At 43.3% G+C, this 18,035-nt stretch overlaps 1 protein-coding gene across 1 annotated transcript in view; it reads left to right on the top strand.

Annotated features, from left to right (window-relative positions):
* Positions 1–18,035, top strand: part of LOC141907847 (histone-lysine N-methyltransferase 2A-like) — a 34,443-nt gene continuing 16,408 nt past the window's right edge. The window contains exons 1-20 of the mRNA XM_074797590.1: positions 1–168; positions 1,584–2,991; positions 3,486–3,650; positions 4,837–5,346; positions 6,573–6,800; positions 7,283–7,415; positions 7,774–7,821; positions 8,170–8,593; positions 8,904–9,023; positions 9,938–10,048; positions 10,697–10,846; positions 10,925–11,017; positions 11,460–11,580; positions 12,083–12,390; positions 13,088–14,989; positions 15,648–15,761; positions 16,111–16,184; positions 16,274–16,413; positions 16,795–16,904; positions 17,219–17,356. Of these exons, the coding sequence (XP_074653691.1) occupies positions 1–168; positions 1,584–2,991; positions 3,486–3,650; positions 4,837–5,346; positions 6,573–6,800; positions 7,283–7,415; positions 7,774–7,821; positions 8,170–8,593; positions 8,904–9,023; positions 9,938–10,048; positions 10,697–10,846; positions 10,925–11,017; positions 11,460–11,580; positions 12,083–12,390; positions 13,088–14,989; positions 15,648–15,761; positions 16,111–16,184; positions 16,274–16,413; positions 16,795–16,904; positions 17,219–17,356 (6,465 nt within the window). The remainder of the gene's footprint in view (positions 169–1,583; positions 2,992–3,485; positions 3,651–4,836; positions 5,347–6,572; positions 6,801–7,282; positions 7,416–7,773; positions 7,822–8,169; positions 8,594–8,903; positions 9,024–9,937; positions 10,049–10,696; positions 10,847–10,924; positions 11,018–11,459; positions 11,581–12,082; positions 12,391–13,087; positions 14,990–15,647; positions 15,762–16,110; positions 16,185–16,273; positions 16,414–16,794; positions 16,905–17,218; positions 17,357–18,035) is intronic.

Genomic DNA, 18,035 nt, shown 5'->3' with positions numbered 1-18,035 from the left:
ATGGCGCGATTGAGATTCCCAGGTAGACCTGGTCAAAGATTCGATCGTTTAGGGGTGAGGTATGTGTCGGACGAGCCCCGGCGGTCCATGGACCCGTCGATGAGAACCATAGCTAACATCTACCGAGGTTTGAAACTGTTTTATGAACTGTTCGGCGAGTCAGACCAGGTAAGACTTACACCCGTATCTTCTCCCTCTCTCTCTCGATCATCAAATTCAAAGCATAGACGATTTCAAAAATTTACCAAAACAAGCGACGCTTCTCGTTTTAAATTCGGTGACATTTGATTATTTACGGTTAGATTTATTCAACAGTAGAATACTCGGGAAATAACTGGGAATTTGTTTTTGTAATCTAGAATTCATTTCAAATTGAACCCTACATTTGATCAGAGACTTTTGATTGTGTCAGTTTGTGAGTTGAATTGATGATGTTCATTTTTGTGACTCATCATACAAGACAATTCTTTCGAAAGGTTCACGGGTTTCGAAATCATGATTCATTTAGGCCTGCTATGATTTAGATGTCAGACTGTGTAGTCCGGACTACCAGGTAGCCTCTACCTCTATTTAATATGTACGTTAGCATGTGTCTGTTTTCTTAGGGGGATAGGACAGGGTTAAGGTAAGGTTGAGTGCTGTAGTTAAAACATTCAGTAGTAGAATTCCATGTGCCTCGATGGTCTTGTGGAAAGGCGCTAACTCTCTGTTCTCCACACTTTCCTTGAATTTTCTGTACCCATAATAGGCCTATGAAGCAGCAGCCAATCAGAGCGAGCCATTGGTCAAGTAGTGCTAACAGGGATATATCACCTGCCTTAGGTGAATGAGAAGTCGGGAATGTTGGTTTATTCAGATAGGCCCCGACCATACTGCGATTTGGTTTTCTAGTCAGTAGCCGGACTGCGGTTTGGTTCAGTCAGTAGTTACCAAACTGCTGAGTCAAATTAAACCCACACAACTGTGGAACTGGATCCTGAGTCAAATTAAACCCACACAACTGTGGAACTGAGTTCAGAGTCAAATTAAACCCAACGCAACTGTGGAACTGGGTCCAGAATCCAATTGAATCCACACAACTGTGGAAGTGGATCCTCAGTCAAATTAAACTCATATAACTGTGGAACTGGATCCTCAGTCAAATTAAACCCACACAACTGTGGAACTGGGTCCAGAATCAAATTAAACCCACACAACTGTGGAACTGGATCCTGAGTCAAATTAAACCCACACAACTGTGGAACTCTGTCCAGAATCCAATTGAATCCACACAACTGTGGAACTGGATCCTCAGTAAAATTAAACTCACACAACTGTGGAACTGTGTTAAGAGTCAAATTAAACCCACACAACTGTGGAACTGTGTTAAGAGTCAAATTAAACCCACACAACTGTGGAACTGTGTTAAGAGTCAAATTGAATCCACACAACTGTGGAACTGGATTCAAAGTTAAATTAAACCCACACAACTGTGGAACTGTATTAAGTCAAATTAAACCCACACAACTGTGGAACTGTGTTAAGAGTCAAATTAAACCCACACAACTGTGGAACTCAATAAACTATTTTCATTCCATTTCCAGGAAGAAGACGACTTCGATGGATTTGCCGCGCATGAAATCAAAAAGGCAGAGACGATCTGGTCGAAAATATGGGACTCGACGGGCGGCGCGCAGCGACAACAGAAGAAACCAGGCGCGGCCGCGACCCAGCTGCGGGTCGCGGGTGTCGCGAAGGACAATACGACGGTCGCGCATAAAAAACGTATCCGGACTTTACCGCGTAAGTCATACGAGGCGATGATACGCGAGGGTCTGGCGCGACCGGCCAAACGGACGCACGATTTTATCGATCGTTTAAAAAGTGCCGATAAAAAGGCGGCGACCGACGACGGCGGCGAGCTGTCGGACGATGGCGGGGAAATCCCGAAACTTCGCAGCATCAAAATCCGATTGTTGCCCGACGGGAAAAAAGGTAAGATCGTACGCGGTCGCGGACGGCCGAGTATTTACGATAAGAAGGATACGGACTGCGTCACGGCGCCGACGCCGGTTAAAAGTCCGGTTAAGACGAAAAAACCGGCGTCGAAAGTCGTCGCCGCGTCGAAGCGTTTGATCGCGAAAGCGAAAAATCGCTCGCGTAAGGATCGTAAAACGGACTCGGTTTCGGCGACGACGACGGCGGAGAAGAATAATAAAAATGCGGAACAGCGGACTCGCGTTCGGCGTCACCGCGAGAAACGCGTGTTTCACTTGCCGACGAAGAGCTCGCGATCGTTGCGTAAGATCACTCCCTCTAAACGTTTCCTCGAAGATTCGGACGATAGTTTCGTGCGACAAGCCGCTCCGCCCTTGAAGAAACCGCGACTCGACGTCGAACAACCGCCATCGACGACGCCGGTTTTGAGTCCGCCGCGCGGATTGAGTCCCGGTTTTAGTTTCGGTTCGCCGGCGTTCGTCGTGTCGCCGCCCGTCGGCGGCCTGCTCGACGAGCCGTTGATCCGTACCGGTAAACGCGACCGACGTTTGAGTCAGAAATTGTTGCAGAAGATCTCGGAAGGCGACTACAGCGGACTCTCCGGGAATTTTCCGTCCGGTTCGACGACGACGACCTTGACCTCGAGTGCGTCGTCTGCCAGCAGCGCGGCGCACGACATTCAAATGCAGGCGGACGTCATGCGCAAACGTGGCAACAGCATTCTGCAGAAGGCGAAGTTCCACTTGAATCGTAAAGCCCACGATCGCTCGAAGATCGCGCTCGCCAAATCTCTGAAAGCCGAAATGAAAAAGAAGGAGGCTACGCCGACTACAGCGGCGCCACCTATCGTCGTCGCCGGCGCGGCCGGGACGACGGCGAAGTTACCGCTGCGCGTTCCGTTGTCGATGACGCCGTACGTCAAGTTGAAAGTGATGAAGACCGGTCCGCTGGCCGAGGTGGCGCCACCGTCCGTCGCGGAGCAGCGTCGCGGATCGCCGCAGAAAATCAGAAAAGGTGAGAACGATATTGCTTTATTTTTTTCGGCTTAAGTCAACGGTTTGCCTACAACTCTAATAACGATTCCTTTAAAAAAAACTTCAAAACAGAAGCTTATTAACCCTTTCAGTGCATCTACATGGCAGTGCGGTGCACAAATTGGTGATAGATTTTGCTAGTACACTGCACTGCCGTGTATTGATGATATCAGTAATTAGTAATCAGTAATTAGTAATTATCATGATCTAATTTAAATTAGTAATTGTTTTTATCTCCATTGAAAGATGGCAGCACTTGTCAAACATAGTGAAATATTAGTAACTAACGATACACTGCACCGCGGTGTAGACGCACTATAGTCGTATTCCCGTTATTCAACACACTAGGGCGGAATTTTTCAAAATTTTCAAATTATCTCCAGCACTATAGGGTAGTAATTAGTCCGCACTGAAAGGGTTAATTCTAATAATTTGTTTAATTAATGAATAATAATAATGATTATGATGTTTCAGTGAAGCGCAGTATCATCCACCACCCGTGCGCCGTATGTAATGGTAGTAGCTACGGGTTTAACTATCTGGGCGTGACGAGTTGCCGGGCGTGCGCCCGTCGTTATCGCTACTGGATGCTGAAAATCATCAACGATAAAGCCACGACGCCCGTCTGCCCGCAAACAGGTGAGTCATCGTCGGTCATTCACTAGTGACTCCATCATAGTCACATAGAACCCTGGACCCAGTTCACACTCACAGTTTGAGTTAACTCTGGGGCCAGTTCCATAGTGAGGGCTTAGGCTTAAGACTATTTTAAGTCCAACTTAGTTCTATAGCCGATCTTACAACTCAAGACCAGTCTCAAGATTTAAAACGACTTTTGGTCTTAAGTCTTGACTATGGAACCAGCCCCTGATAAGTTAAACTAGGTTCATTTTCAATGAGTGAACTTAAAGAGTCAAATCTTAACTCACAACTGTGGAACTGGGTCCTGGGCCCAGTTTCACGAAAAAGTTTAAGCCTAAAACGGTTAAGTTTGAATTGTTGTCCTCATTGAAAATGTGAAGTAACTAATAGCGATTACAACAAAAATTTCAGTTTAACTTTTTTGTGAAACTGGGTCCAGGCCTATCTTTCGTTTATTCACTCAGTGAGTAAAAATTCGACGGTTACCGAAGTCGTTACTGTACTATCGCACGTAAAATCAAAAAGTTGATTGGATTCTTGGCAGATCAAGTATGGGAAAACAGGCATAAAATCAAACCTTTCCAAACCAATGAAAAATGAACGGTTGGCTCTCTATATACATGGTTCCCACAGAACAGGGAATTTGGGAAAAACTTGGGAATTTTGAAATAGTATTTCCCGGTTTGGAAATATTGGGGAATTTGAAAAATTCTCCTCATATCAGGGAAATATTTGGGAAATTCATTACATTTCACATATTGCATTTGCCGAGGGCGACTTTCTTCAGCAGTTTCCCTTGAAAATCGCCTTTATCAACCAGTTACCGCTAAAATGTTGACTGTAGCATGACGATATGTGTTCTTGCCATTTGGGAAAATTGAAAAATCACCCATGAAAAACTTGGGAATTTTGAATTCATATAACTGTGGGAACCATGTATGTAAAGCCTGTGCGTAGAAGACTGGTTTCGAGAGACATGTGATGTTGTCGATAGGGGAAAAAATTCAAAAATAGAAGTCCCCCCTGAATTAGATTATATGAGGATACATATGAAATAATTGAATTTGTCAGACACTTGATCCGCCCCTGCGAGCATCATTCAAGTTCGAGTCCCTCGGATACCAATAAATTTCATATAAGTCTTGAAGATAAAATCTCCTGTCTTGTTTTTAATTTCACACAGGTCAGTGCGTGGTCGGTCGTGTAAACGACTGTATCTCGTGTCACCTGAAAAAATCGATGCTCGTTTTCTCGCTCGAGAAACTGGCGATTTTCAAGGACGAAACGCCGCCGAAAATCGACTTGCCTACCGCCGCCAAACCGACCAGTCCGAAAACGAGTCCGTCGTCCAGACCGGTAGTTGTCGTCGGTCCGAAAATGAGTCCTTTGTCTAGACCGGTGGTTGGTCCGAAAATGAGTCCGTCGTCTAAACCGTCAGTTGATCCGAAAATGAGTCCGTCGTCGAAACCGGTCGTTGTCGTCGGTCCGAAAACGAGTCCGTCGTCGGAACCGTTGGAGGACGGTACGAATACTCCGGAGGAACAACGTCGCGTTCGTCGCCAGTCGGAGATCATGTCTAAAGCTAAACGCGCCGTTCACGTGCTCTCCAGCAAGGTCGCCGCCGCCAAGGTCTTGAAACTCGCCAAGAATCATCGCAATTCGCAAAAATCGACGCCGAAACCGCCGCCGGAGGGCGTACGAGCGGCGGACGCGACGGAGACTAGCTGTGGCAGGGGAGGGCAGACGGCGACCGAGTCGGTCGTGGTTAGCGGGATTGAACCGGCCGTGGGCAGCGTGGAAGAGCCGCCCGATGACGTCGGCCCGAACGAACGTTGGGCCCCGAGGATCAAACACGTCTGTCGTAAACCGGCCATAGTACTCGGGACTAGTAAGTGTTTTCGATTTGATGATGTCATAGGGGGATTTATGGAGGCAGACATCATTTCTGGATGTGTCTATAGATTAAATCTTGTGGACAAATTGATGATGTCATAAGGGGATTTATGTAGACAGACTTTTTCTAGTAGTGTCTATAGATTAAATTTTGTGGACAAATTGATGATGTCATAGGTGGATTTGTGGAGGCAGACATCTTTTCTAGAAGTGTCTATAGATCAAATCTCTTGTGGACAAATTGATGATGTCATAGGGGGATTTATGGAGGCAGACGTATTTTCTTGATCTGTCTATTTATTAAATCACTAGTAGGCAATTTGATGATGTCATAGGGGGATTGAAGGAGGCAGCCATGATTCATTGATTCAGGATTCAGGATGTAATGTGTGTGCGTATATTTCAGATTTGCCGAGTGCGCGGTTTCCTGAACGAGGTCTGTGTTTGAGCGCTTTACCCGAAATAGAGAAAGAACAGATTCTTCATCGCTACGAGGGCGTCGACGACGGTACGCGTCAATCAATTCTCATTTGAATATATAGCCCCACCCACCACAATTTTCAGTCTTATGAACGAACTTACTGTACAGATATGGAATTACTTGGGCGCTTAGAAAACTCAGTATTTCTAGTGCTGTGGTTGGTCAAAGGATATCCAAACCCCCGTAGATTCGGAGCCATCCCTTTCACAAGTGGGTGGCTCCGAGAATATCTTAATCACTGCATATCATCATATTCTCTACTTATTGGGTGGCTTAATGGTTAGCCTGGGGAAATATTCGAAGCTATTCCTTTTACTAGTGGGAAGCTCCAAAAATGTCATCACAGTCTTAAAGTCTTCCCTTAGACAAGTGGGTGGCTCCAAAATTATCCTTGTACCCCATTTGGAGTCATTCCTATCCAAAGTGCATGGCTCCATAAATATCCTCATTCTACGAGTGGAGCCAACCCTATACCTAGTGGGTGGCTCCGGTGGATTTTGGAGTTGTCCTTAGTTCGTAAATGTTATTCATTTACGTGTTTTTAGATTCGAGCGACTCGGACGAGTTGAGTATGGTCGAGATCATCCGTCGCGCGAACGCTCGCGTCGAGTACCGTGACGACGAGGAGCCGATCAGAGACGACGAGGATGACGGCGACGATGAAGAGGATGAGAGACGAGGATCGTCGTCGTCGTGTGGCAGACGACAGCCGGCGATGAGGAAATCGAGTATTCGTTCGTTGATCAACTCCGGACAGAAATACTCTCCTACAGGTTCGTCGAGTAGTCTTGCGCGCTCTCTTTGTACCAGGGTGGCTCCATCCAATGATGGGTGGCTCCATCGAAACTTAACTGGGTGGATTCACTGGAGGGGTAGGGGTTAGAAATAATCTACAGGTATGTCGAGAAGTGTTACGTGCTCTCTTTGTAGAAGGGTGGCTCCATGCCAAGATATCTTACGTGCTCTTGTTCCCTCAATGGGTGGCTCCATTAAAACCTACTCTCACTATCGGTTGGCTCCGATGTCTTAGTTACACACGTCATTCGGAGTCGTCCTATTCTCTGATGGTCGCCTCCAAGGAATCTTCACAATCCCTTGAGAAATCACAGTTGGAGCCATTCGCTCCAACGGTTGGCTCCAATGATATCAATATTGCACTCTGAGCTATCCCTTTCTAAAAGCATAGACTTGTCTGCCGTGGAAACTGGTTTTCGATTTCAAAATTTAGTTTTAACGGAATTGATTGTTGTTACAGGTAGCGCCGGTAGCGGTAACGTGTCTCCGTTGCCGTGGCAGCGCGAGCGACCCAAAGCCGGTCTCAGGCGGATGCGATGTAAACAATGCGCCGGTTGCTTGGCGCAGGACTGCGGCAAATGTGTATTCTGCAAGTAAGTCGAATTATTTTCATGGGATCGGCATTTGATGGTTTAATGTTAACCGCTTCAGTGCTGACACTCAATTGTGCTGGAGATAATTTGAAAATATCGAAATAAGATTCCACCCCAGTGCGGTGTATAATGTGTATTGTGCATTACACCACAGTGCAGTGTATTATTAGTTACTGATTTTTCACTGACATCTTTCAAAAAGAATATTACTAATTACATCAATACACCACAATGCAGTGTACTAACGAAGTCCAATCACGATTTATACACCGCTCTGTAGTGTAAACCCACTGCAAGGGTGAAATAAGTCTTTATGAAAATCTTCTGATCGTTTCTTAAAAATTGTTTCCTTTTTCAGGGATAAATCAAAATTTGGAGGCAACAACCGCATGAAACAGAGTTGCATGTAAGTAGTATTCATTAGGAGGAGTCAGCAGTAATTAGGATATGAAAGTGTTGCAGACGCTTCCTCAAAATTTGTAATTTTCACCTTAAAATCTCCTTATATCCAGGAATGACCAATCTGTAGGGTATCTGTGTATAGAAAAACACTGCCGTCCTTTTGGGGTTATTTTTTATCTTCAAGATTTCTAAATCCTGAGTTTCTTTGAATTTCAAAATTTTCTTTTTACTAAATTATGAATTATTGTTAAATTACCGGTATGTTTTGGGTTTTTCAAAGAAATCTTGAGTTCTCGGATAAAAAGTTTAGAAATTTATTGAGTTTCGAAATTTCGCGACGTTATTTTTGTAGGTATCGAAAGTGCTCCGACCCGCAATATAAGAAAACTCGCGCGACGCCCGGGCCGACGACGGACGACGACGCCACGAGACGGTCGTCGATACCGCGATCTCCGACTAAACAATACTACAACGATACGTCGGCGCCCCCCGGTGGGGATAGTTACGGTCATCAAGGTCGCGCGGAGACTACGACGCAGCAGGAACCGCCGCGAAAAATCGTCGTCGATCCGAAGCCGAGGTTCGGTAAACCGACGCCGAATTCGAGTCCGTTTACGTCTGTTCCGTCGACGAGGGGCGTGTCGTCCGGTCAACCAGTCGTCAGGGGCGTGGCTAACGCGAGAGGCGGCGTCGCCGATTCGGGCTCGACCGTCAGAATGACGAGTTTGACGAAGGCGTCCAATCTTACGAAACTCTCTTCTAGGATTCCGACTAAGGTACGTTTTAATTTCGCCGAACTAATTCTCAATTAAGAATTTTTTTTAACGGAAAAAAGTTGCCATTTCAGCAGGAACAAAATTCAAATTTTCTGAATTTTTGGTTTCCTCCTATCATATTACTGGGTAGATACTTTGCACATTTCTACGCGGTATTTCGCGATTTTAATGAAACAAATTTTGTGGATTTCCAGAAATTTCATAAGTCGTCCGCGAGATCTGGAATTTAGCGTAAAAATTTCCGTTTCGATTAATGGAAATTTTACGTGATTTGAATCTTTCGTTTTTTCTTTTTCTTTTCGGTTTGTAGTTTTCCGGGGGCGGATCGTCAGTCGTGCAGACTGCATTGCAGACAACAACCGGCCCGCGGTTATTACAGTGGCCGGTGTCGCCACCTATGTACGCGCACAGAATTAAAATGGATCTATTCGTAAGTATCTATACCTCTTGCAATGTCGCAGTTCATTTTGATGATCACAGCTAAAACTAGTTTATTTCAATGTTTTGAAAGAGTAGGAGTTTAATTAGACTCGGGATCTGCAAAGTTTTTCATTTAGTTTGAATCAGTTAATCTTTGATGTATTTTCAATTGATCCCTATGTCAGGCTATCATTGCCTGTAATTACGACTGTTTAGTTTTGTGTTATTTTGACTGATTGTACATTTTTGTGCGTATGTTATTTTGACTAATAGTATATGTTTGTGCGTATGTTATTGCGATGATTTTGACTGATAGTATATTTTTGTGCATATGTTATTTTGATGATTTTGACTGATAGTATATTTTTGTGCGTATGTTATTGTGATGATTTTGACTGATAGTATATTTTTGTGCGTATGTTATTGTGATGATTTTGACTGATAGTATATTTTTGTCTGTATGTGATTTTGACTGATTGTATATTTTTGTGTGTATGTGATTTTCACTGATAGTATATTTTTGTCTGTATGTGATTTTGACTGATAGTATATTTTTGTCTGTATGTGATTTTCACTGATAGTATATTTTTGTCCGTATGTGATTTTGACTGATAGTATATTTTTGTGCGTATGTTATTGTGATGATTTTGACCGATAGTATATTTTTGTCTGTATGTGATTTTGACTGATTGTATATTTTTGTGTGTATGTGATTTTCACTGATAGTATATTTTTGTCTGTATGTGATTTTGACTGATAGTATATTTTTGTCTGTATGTGATTTTCACTGATAGTATATTTTTGTCTGTATGTGATTTTGACTGATAGTATAATTTTGTCTGTATGTGATTTTGACTGATAGTATATTTTTGTGTGTATGTTATTTTGACTGATTGTATTATATGATTGTTTTTCCGGGTACAGGAAGCATACGACCCGGACGCCGCGTGGAAACACGGAGTTGCTTTAATCAGTTCGATGTCGCTGCCGATTAGAACGGCTTGTTTCCTGTGTGGAAGCAGCGGACACCACGAGGTACGTAGTCATTTATTAATTCTTCTACAAAACATGGCTGCCCCCTCGAATCACTATGACATCATCGAATTCATCACTTCCAAAATAAATTTCTGCCTCCACCATAAATCAACCTATGACATCATCAAATTGTTTAGTAGTGATTTGATCTATAGACACTTCCAGAAAAAATGTCTGCCTCCATAATTCCCCCTATGACATCATCGAATTGTCTACTTGTGACTTGATCTATGACATTTCTAGAAAAGATGTCTGCCTCCATAAATCCCCCTATGACATCATCAAATTGTCTACTAGTGATTTGATCTATGGACACTTCTAGAAAAGATTTCTGCCTCCATAAATCCCCCTATGACATTATCAAATTGTCTACTTGTGATTTGATATATGGACACTTCTAGAAAAGATGTCTGCCTCCGTAAATCCCCCTATGACATCATCAAATTGTCTTGATTTGATCTAGACCCTTCAACAAAAGATGGGCCTACTTAAATCCCCCATTTGTCATTGTATAAACCCTAGTTCGTTGACTGTAATTAATTTGTCTGCATATTTCTATTGTATTTTGTTTACTGTAATTAATTTGTCAGTGTTTTTCTATTGTATTTTGTTTACTGTAATTAATTTGTCTACGTATTTCGATTGTAGTTCGTTTACTGTAGTTTATGTTGCGAGCCGTTTCATCGGTTTTGTTTGGATGAAAGCGAGCGCCCGATGAAAGGAGACGTCGAGAACTGGTGCTGCCGCCGCTGCGAAACGTGCAACGTCTGCGGTAAACAGGAGCATGTACAGGTACGCGTCGTATCGGCCATGTTACATGTAACGACATGTATCCAACATGTAAACATGTATTGATCGATTGTGATATTTTTGCAGCTGTTAAAATGTGATAAATGTCGGAACACGTATCACCCTCAATGCCTCGGTCCGAACTACCCGACCAAACCGTCGCGCAAGAAGAAAATATGGGTGAGTTTCGTTCGCGCGCTGTGGAAATCAATTTTCATCTAAAATCAATCTGTATTTTCGTCTAAAATCAATGGGAAATTTTCACTTTGAATCAGTAGGAAATTTTACTTAATTTCAAATCAATTTTTATTTTCACTTGAAATGAATGGCACTTATTGCCTGAATTCAATGGAAATTTTCATATAAGTAGATGGGCATTGTAACCTAAAATCGATGAGAATTTTTGCCTGAAATCAATGGTTATTTCCATCTAAAATCAATGGGAAATTTCCACCTAAACTCAAAAGGGAATTTTTGCGTTAAGTCATTGGTAATTGTCACCTAGAATTTATCGGAATTTCCACTTGCTATCGAAGGGAATTATTTTAAACTAAAAATCTATGAGAATTTTAAATGTCTGAAATTAGAATGTAATTGATGTGTTTCTGATTGATGTTTCCAGGTTTGTACTAAGTGTGTAAAGTGTAAGAGTTGTGGAGCGACGACCGCCGGTTCAAACATCGGCGCTAAATGGATGTACGATTTTTCGTTGTGTTTCGAATGCGGTCATCTCATGGAAAAAGGTGCGTCAATATTTTTACTGTTAATTGCGTCTTGAATGTCGAATCCATGATAAAAATATCGAAAGATTTAACCCTTTCAGTGCATCAACATTGCAAAACACCAGTTATCCCACCAGATGGCGTGACGAGCAGTAGGTCGTCCGTTATCAAAATTAGTTTCATTTTCAATGGATTTTGAACTGAATTTTTAGACTCCCGAATCCATATATTATCACAGCATAAATCAATGATACCATTCTTTCATTCTTCTAATCAGATATTGGTAAAGTTTTCTTAAATAATTGATTCTTTTAAAAAAGAAAAGAAAAGAAAAGTTCATTCAATTTTGATTGAAATGTGGAAGAAATTGAATGCAGATGACCCACTATTTACTAGCGACACCTGCTGGATCCTCACCTGCCATACGTGGAATCCACTATTGCCACAGTATCCCCCAAGTATCCCATCGGTGATAGATTTTGCTGGTACGCCGTATTGTAAATTGTCATGTCGCTTCGTGCAGGTAATTTCTGTCCGGTTTGCCACAAGACGTACTCGGACGACGACTGGGAGTCGAAGATGATCCAGTGTTCGATCTGCGACAGTTGGGTGCACTCGAAGTGCGAGAACGTCACCGACGAGATGTACGAGATACTGTCGACGCTGCCCGAGGACGTCATATTCACGTGTCGCAAGTGCCTTCAAGTGCGTCCCGCCGCGTGGGAGATCGCCGTCAAACGAGAATTCGAAATCGGTTTGAAAATCGTCTTGGATTCCGTGCTCAGTTTCAAGACGGCTCAACATTTGCACAAGTACGAGGAATTTTTGAAGGTGAGCTCAATTTTAACGGTTTCGGCGCGGTTTATTATCCGCAGGGAGCCTTCATTAATTTTCTTTGCCACTGAACCTGGAAAATCAGGAAAAAAGGGAATCAGAAAAATCTAGAAGAAATCAGAGAAAACTCAAGGAATTCGTAACGTCGCGTATTAATAAAGAAACGTCATTTGTCGGATAATGCTTTTCACAACGTGTTTCTTTATCGATACGTGATTCACTGGAAAATGAATGAATTGTAACATTTTAAACCTAGAAATTTCTCTCATTCACTCGGCGGGAATTTCGTGTAATCACGTGGAAAAATCAGGGAAAACTCGGGGGATTTGTGAATGGGCGGAAAGTGGCCACCTTGATAAAGCTTCTATTATGGAAAAACTCTATTTCCTGTACTCCGCGGTGCGGTGTATTGAGGTACGATCTATTAGTAAAAACCCTATTGCCAGTACTCTGCGATGCGGTGTATCAATGTATGATGTATTAGTAAAAACCCTATTGCCAGTACTCTGCGGTGCAGTGTATTGATGTATGATCTATTAGTAAAAACCCTATTTCCTTTCCTCCGCAGTGTGGTGTATTGATGTACGACCTATTAGAAAAAACCCTATATCCTGTACTCCATGATGCGGTGTATTGATGTAAGATGTATTAGTAAATTAACACCCAGTAATTTTTTTTCTGCGTCGATTTTCAGGAGGTCGATCGTTACAAGAAAATCAAAAAATCATCAACGACGAAATGCATCTCAAAACCACAACAACAATCGGCTGATCGGGATGCCGTGTCGCCGTGCCAACACCAGAAACACCGGACGATAACAACGGAAAATATCGAAAAATCACCCGTCGAAAAAGGAACCGCGAATATCGAGAATACGCAGGTCGCACCGATAGTGGCTCCGCCTGTTGGCGACGCGAAGAAATGTGCCACAGCCGGCGCTGTGTTTGATAAACCCGTTCACTGGAATATATTCGAACAGATTTTGCCGCCGGATTCGCGCGGCCGTCGATTGCGCAATCGCCTCGTCACCGGCGACGAGATCGCACGAGCGATCAACGACGATTCGACGATGAATCGAAAAGAATCGAGTTTATTAACGATCGACGACGACGACAATCAAATTGTTCGGAATCGCGAAACGTGTTCGAAAATGGACTGCGTTTGTATGGAATCCTGCGACTCCAATCCGGGTGACTCCAATCAGGTGGATTCGTGTCAGGGTGACTCCATCAAGAGTGATACCAATCCGGGTGACTCCGTCTGGAGTGGTTCCAGTCGGTCCAACTCCAGTCAGATCACCTCTAATCGGACGGACTTCGGTCGGCCGGACTCCAACCGAACAGACTCCCGTCCGGGTGATGACTCCACGCGCCGTGACTCCAGCAGAGAGGAAGACTCCAGCTGGAGTAACCCGTCGAGACAATCGACAGATAGTTCCGCGCTTGTAGTTAATCCTCGGATAAGCAGCTCGCCTCATAAAATGATAAGCGATGATACTAGTTCTAGTGATAAGATGATAAGTGATATGAAAACTTTGGACGATAACGTCGCGAATGATAAGACTCCGGCTGATAAACCTGCGGATAATACCGATAAATGTGACGATAAACTTGATGGTAATATCGATAAACTTGTGATTGATCCGGCAGATGATGCTGATAAACCGTACAAAAATAAACTTAAAGATGATGCGAATTCGTGTGATAAGTTAGAGATAAGTTCAGTCGTCGACGCCGATGGTTTGGAGATATTGTGCGTGGACGAGGATGGGCGTCCGGTCGACCTCGACGAGAATACGGTCGTCGTGCTGGTGACCGATCCCGAAAAAATGGACGACTCACTCGCCAGGGCAGGAAACACCGATCCGTCTGCAGACGGAGAAACCTCAGTCGCCGGTGACGGAACCAACTCACTCGCCACAGCAGGAAACAATCCGTCTGAGGTAGGAACCTCACTTGCCGGTGCAGGAATGAACTCACTTGCCAGGGCAGGAAACACCGATCCGTCTGCAGACGGAGAAGCCTCAGTGGCCGGTGAAGGAACCAACTCACTCGCCACAGCAGGAAACAATCCGTCTGAGGTAGGAACCTCACTTGCCAGGGCAGGAATGAACTCACTTGCCAGGGCAGGAAACGATCCGTCTGGGGTAGAAACCTCACTCGCCAGTGGAGAAACGAACTCACTCGCTGATCCGTCTGTTGGAGAAGCCTTACTCGCCAGTGTAAAAACCATTCCATCCGTAGTCGGGACCTCGCTTGCCGGAGGAGTAACGAACTCACTCGCCAGTGAAGGAACCGGTGCGTCATCAGCGGCAGACGCTTTTCCGTCCGTATCGTCGACCTCACTCGCCAGTGAAGGAGCCGCATTCTCCGCGCAATCATCAAGCCTTGCTCCTACAACTGCTGCTAGTGGTGTTAGTACTGTAGCTCCTGCTCCTGCGGTCGACCGTCTAGTGCTACAATCGAAGGTCGTGAATGATTTAAAACGTGAATACGTCGCGGCGTCTGCTCGCGAGACGCTGGCAGCAGACGACCTCGGCGCGAGAGATCTATACACAATCAGAGACAGAGTTGAACAGAATTACTACACATCAGTCGTAAGTCATATTCTACATTTATCTATAAAACAACCTAAACCTAATCTAACAAGATTTAAGAACACTTTTGAACGAGAGCCTGTTGTAAGTCATATTCTACTTTTATCTACAACAATTTTGTAATTTGTCGTTTCCACATTTAAAACCTAATTTAAAAACCATCTTAGTTCTCAGCCTAATCTAACATCTTAAAAGTCCAGTTGTGAGATATAAGACCCTTTTGGACTTAAGTCACGACTGCGCAACTCAGTTCCTGGGGCCGGTTGCATAGTCATGGCTTCGACATAAGACCAGTCTAAGTCCAACTTAGTTCTATAGCCAATCTGACAACTTAAGACCAGTCTTACGATTTAAGACCGCTTGTGAATGTAAGTCAGGACTGCGCAACTTCCTGGAGCCAGTCACGGCTTAGAGTCCAAGACCATATCAATTCCAATATTAATCTAGCAACTTGAATCTAGCAACTTGAAGGCAGTCTGAAGATTCAAGGCAACTTTTACACTTAATTCTCGGCTCTAGGCTTTTAAACATTGTAAATAATCTAATAGTGACTTGGTGGTTTGACTGGGACGATTTTACAAGTGTTTAACTTTCCTCGCTGAAACAAAAGCGTTTTCATTGAAACAAATTTCTATGATTATCTTTCTATTTTCGACAGGAGAATTTCTGCAACGATTTCGTGCGTTTGATCCAGATGGCGTTCGAGTTCAACGAAGAGTTGCCGGTCATGAGACGCAAGGCGAATACGTCCATTAGAATGGTGTTCATTAAGGTAAGCCGTCCGAGACCTGGCTCTCCTCTGGGCTTCCCGAAAAACTTACGAATTTCAAAACAATATATTAGATAGATTTCCCTGTAATCCAGGAAATATTTGCGAAATCAGGGTTCCTACACGTCATTAAATTCCTTAAATACCCAAAAATGGCTGTAGATCTTAGTTGTCTAGATGGGGAAATATTTGGGAAATCAGGGTTATACTGTCGGAGTTGTCAGTTCTTCTATATTTTAGCCTCTAGCCAGATAAGGATTTCACTCCTCTGGTCAATCTCTGTGTGACTCTTGTTTAGCAATCTGTCTTGAAAATCGAAAAATCTTGGTAGAATATATCATTAATTTTGTAGGAAATGGAGAGAATCTTTCCGTGGTACGACGTGAAAGCTTGTCATCTGTGGCACAACAATCGCAATTTACCAAAGTATGTTCAAATATCGCGCATTTATCGGCATCTATTTTCATGAAAACTTTTGTCGAAATCAGTATGAATTATTGATTTATTCATTGCAGGGGAATGCTACCAAATGCAGTGCTGCCCCCTAGCGACGACCACACGTACGCACAATGGCTCGAACGCAAGGAGACAATCGTCGAACAACCTTCACCTTTCAAGAAGATCGCGTCGCCGCAAAAACGACTTGTTCCTAAATGTAAATCAATTTTTCGATATTTTTTTTTTCCGCGTCCGTCCTGATCGTCTCCGTCTGTCCTGGCGGGTGGCGCCACTGTGTGTGGAGAACCCAGGAAATCAGAAAAATATAGAAAAAGTCGTGAATTTTAACCAAAAAAACCTGTTAATTCAGGGAATTCAGATAATGCTATTGACCACGTGTTTCTTTTTCAATACGTGATTCAATGAAAAATGAATGAATCTTAATATTTTAATCCTAGAAATTCCTCTGATTCACTCACTGGGAATTTTGTGTAAACACATGGAAGAATCATTGAAATCTCAGCTGGGGGAAAAATTGTGCGGAATCTCGCGCTACCCTGATTCTGAAATTATGTTCTTTGTTTCTTTTGAATTTCAGTTGATTTAGAAGATGACCTAGAATCGCTAGCGCCCTCCGAACCGGATCAAGATGTCGAGGATTCGCGCAGATGTCAGTTGTGTCTCGTGTTCGGGGATGAAATTCCGCATGTAAGTTCGATATTGTGATATATATTTTATCCCTTGTGATTTTATGTAGAGCGTCACGACCGTCTGATGATGATCCTTAACGACCAATTTTTTATCGGAACTTTATAGCGGATAAATAAACAATATAAACACAAGGTATTTCCGTGATATTTTGAATTTATTCGCAGTTCATATTTAGAGCCATTCTCGCGAGATTATCAACAACCCGGAAATAAAATCCAAGCCCATCGCCAAACCCCTGTGTTCCTGTTCGTTGAAAAAAAAGGAACTAACCTTCTACGTCGACCTGATTGCTGTAATTGTTGATATTGTAGCACGCCGGCAGGTTGTTGTATATGGGTCAGAACGACTGGGTGCATATAAACTGCGCCATGTGGTCGGCTGAGGTTTACGAAGAGGTCGACGGCTCGTTACAGAATGTCAGCACGGCAGTCGGTCGCGGCAGGAGATTGGTACGTATTGATTCAAACACCCTCCCTCCCCGGCCTACACGCAGCTTGAAATTCAGTTCTGATGAAATAATGTCTGAACAACTGAAAACATGTGAAGTGTGGACGATCAGTTTTTGAAAGTGTGCTGATAAAATGTCTAATGTCTGGTGTTTGTAGTTCATTTTCAATTAGAAATGTCTCAGGTGAAGCACTGAACACATGTGAAGTGTGGACGATCAGTTTTTGAAAGTGTGCTGATAAAATGTCTAATATCTGGTGTTTGTATTTCATTTCCAATTAAAAATGTCTCAGGTGAAGCACTGAACACATGTGAAGTGTGGACGATCAGTTTTTGAAAGTGTGCTGATAAAATGTCTAATATCTGGTGTTTGTAGTTCATTTTCAATTAAAAATGTCTCAGGTGAAGCACTGAACACATGTGAAGTGTGGACGATCAGTTTTTGAAAGTGTGCTGATAAAATGTCTAATATCTGGTGTTTGTAGTTCATTTTCAATTAAAAATGTCTCAGGTGAAGCACTGAACACATGTGAAGTGTGGAAGATCAGTTTTTGAAAGTGTTCTGATAAAATGTCTAATGTCTGGTGTTTGTAGTTCATTCTCGATTAAAAATGTCTCAGGTGAAGCACTGAACACATGTGAAGTGTGGACGATCAGTTTTTGAAAGTGCGCTGATAAAAT

The sequence above is a fragment of the Tubulanus polymorphus genome, chromosome 6 (genome assembly GCF_964204645.1).
Source record: "Tubulanus polymorphus chromosome 6, tnTubPoly1.2, whole genome shotgun sequence".
In the NCBI taxonomy this organism is placed as follows: domain Eukaryota; kingdom Metazoa; phylum Nemertea; class Palaeonemertea; order Tubulaniformes; family Tubulanidae; genus Tubulanus; species Tubulanus polymorphus.
This window is presented reverse-complemented; position numbering and strand designations above follow the sequence as displayed.